Here is a 2,918-nt window from a genome sequence, read left to right as displayed (position 1 = left end):
CTGAGCTGACCTCTCAAAAGTTGATCTTTAGGCATTTCCCACCCACAAGGTGTTTGATGAAATGTCTGAGACAACTCTCTAAGCTTTTAACATATTTTACCAAAGACATTTGTTGTTAAAGGTGTTAAGATAGCCAATAGACTTGTTAGTAATGATTGCTTTCATATTATTCAACCAAAGACATTTGATGTTTGAAATATGTTAGTAAATGAACATTCATCTAGACATAGAGTTTGTTGAAGATTGTGTCTAAGTTTAAGGTTGATAGTTTGATTGATCATTTGCCACCCTTAGTTCGAAACTTGATCACCCAAGGTCTAATCCCTATACCCATGAGTTCTCTTTTATCATAACCAAAGAAATTCACTTCTTTTATTGTTTTATTGTTCTGTTCTTGCATTCTATTATTAGTAATAGTTTAAAATCATCCATATTATCGGTTGCACTTAGATTAAGTACGTACTTGCATTCTCGGTGCTTTGAAATCTCTTAGAATTGGTTCGACAATCTTTTATACTACATCATTTGTCTTAGGAGCCTTGAAAACTCCTAACATCACCAATCTGTTCTCAATTCTTCGACCATCATTGCCAATGAGGAAATGAATTTGATTGCAGGATCTTTGAGCTGCTACCATTTTGAAGTAAAACGCTGTATTACTATCTCCATACTTCAACTATTGGATTCTTGATCTATGTCAGAAAAACTTCTCCTCAGCAAGAGCTAGAGTTATCCATCTACAGTGCGCCTCTTTTTCCAATGCAGCCAGAGTGGCTGATGGATTGGAGGGGAAGTTCTGCTGGCACTTAGAAAGAGCTAAGGCCGCATCACTAACACGCTTTTCAATTCCCGAGTAGTTATTTCTGTGGAAATTTCTGATGATTCCCTTGAGGAGTTTCAGCTTCTTGCTATTAATGAACATCGATGTTCCTGGAACATAGCTAGTCCGCCAGAAATCCGCTATAATACTCACTACTCAGGAAATTCTCATTGTCCGGGAGGAAGTTCGAGAATTCTCAAAATGTGACGCAACATTTTTGTTTACATATTATCTTACTTCATAAATTTATTTACACAGTTACACGTTAATACTATTATTCCTTTCTCTAATTTTACCCCAAATATCCAATCAAACGAGGCGTTCCTATTTTTATGCTACGCCTCGTTCGCCAATTATTCTTGTTTTTTGGTTTTTTAAAATACAGACAAAACTCACATGCTGTCTAATCTTCACATGTTCTGTCGATTATTCCATTGTTAACTTATTATACAACGACCAGCAATTTTTTTTTTATAAATACATTTTCTGTAAGTTTTTATCTCCTCTCCTGCCACAAAAGACAAAAGATGGTTTCACACTCTTGTCTTCCTGCTCATCTTTCCATTACAGAATGAACCAATGCTGAAACATCCGTCGGCTACGTTAGAGATGAACCCCGACGGCGGGAAATTTAAGACCGGACTAACTCGAACTCCACCGTTCCCGTTACCGAAACTGTTCCTAGCTAGAGGTTTCTTATAAAGACCTGAAGCTGAGAGCGAAGATGATATTCTAAGAGACGTTTGTTTAGGAAGATTGTGAGTTTTGTGAAGATGATAAGTTTCCTTGGCCGGCAAGTTAGGTTTAGGGTTTAAAGCTGAGCCTGTGGAGTTGCTTCGTGAGAGTAATTGAAGCGATCTGATTAGCACTTTGCTGTTTCGGCTCTTGTCGTAGTTGAGACTTATGCTTCTCTTGAACTGCAAGAACAATCCCTTAGGCTTGTCTTCATAAGCAGATTCAGGACTCAACAGAACCTCTTTGAGTCTCATGATCTTCTTTTCTGGTGAAGAGGAAGAAGATAATGAGAATGATGATGATGATGATGATGAGAGTGAAGCAGATCTTTGAACCCTAAAGGCTACTTTCTTGATTTGAACGGGAAGAATCTTGCCATCGGAGAAGAGTTCATCAGCTGGGGATACTTCTTGAACAGGACAACTTGAGCCAAAGCAGAAATCGAACTCCGAACCTGGATCAAGAAGTGTAGAGTCCAGTCTGACTTCACCGTCGGTTGAGTCAAGATCATAGGAGAAAGAGTTTCTTGGGCTGATGCTAGAACCAGGAGCCTCCGAACAGCAAACATCAATAGCCATAACCTCCCTAGCTAGTCCCCTACCTTCTCTTGTTCTGTGTGTGTCTCTCTCTCTATCTCTTTAATCTGCCTTATTATGGTATCATTCAAGAGCCAATGCCCGGGAAAAGAATAAAGAGACCCTGATGATTTGAAAAGAGTATAAAGAAAGAAAAATGAAGATTCTCAAGTCAAAAATGGCAGCTTCAACTTTTCTTATGTAGATATTGTCTTACTAAGAGAAGAATAATATGAGGAGACAATAGGTGATGGAAGGATTAATCAGGTGTTGCTTACCCTATTAGTTTCTCACAATAAAACAAAAAGAAACAGAAGAAAACCAGCTAAAGCTTTTTATGCAAAAAAAGGAAAACCAGCTAAAGCAAAGAAAAAGGAGGAGGTAAAGAAGAAATAAAATAACAAAGCAATGTCGAGATTTTGATCTATTAGCTCAACTCTATATAAGAAGAGACCCATTATATTTGTCCTCGTTCGTAGAAGATGCTTAAGTCGTAGTTGTGCAGCTGTGCGACATAAATTATTGTTGATTTGGTGGGCATGATCCATATAAAAATAAAACAAATAATATATTCAATCAAACTGTAAATGATGACTCGAATCTAATCAACTTTTGTTAATTTGATACTTATCTGAAAAATGAGAAAATATATATACTATTATATATTTTCAACTGTTTGAGTTGATTATATATATCTTATATATTAAAATAGAAGTCACAACCTTGATTCATGTGTTATTTTTTTTAAAATGGACCCTCATTAGAAATCAGTTATCATTTATTTATTA

At 36.5% G+C, this 2,918-nt stretch overlaps 1 protein-coding gene across 1 annotated transcript; it reads right to left on the bottom strand.

Annotated features, from left to right (window-relative positions):
- Window positions 1-1,200: 1,200 nt before the first annotated feature.
- Window positions 1,201-2,606, bottom strand: BNAC06G29470D. The gene has a single exon (XM_013845363.3). The coding sequence runs from the start codon at window positions 2,131-2,133 to the stop codon at window positions 1,354-1,356; it is 780 nt and encodes a 259-aa protein (XP_013700817.1). The 5' UTR covers window positions 2,134-2,606; the 3' UTR covers window positions 1,201-1,353.
- Between the last annotated feature and the right edge of the window lie 312 nt (window positions 2,607-2,918).

This window comes from Brassica napus, chromosome C6 (assembly GCF_020379485.1).
Source record: "Brassica napus cultivar Da-Ae chromosome C6, Da-Ae, whole genome shotgun sequence".
NCBI classification, from domain to species: Eukaryota; Viridiplantae; Streptophyta; class Magnoliopsida; order Brassicales; family Brassicaceae; genus Brassica; species Brassica napus.
Note: the sequence above shows the minus strand (reverse complement) of the source record. Positions and strands in the feature narration are given on the sequence as shown.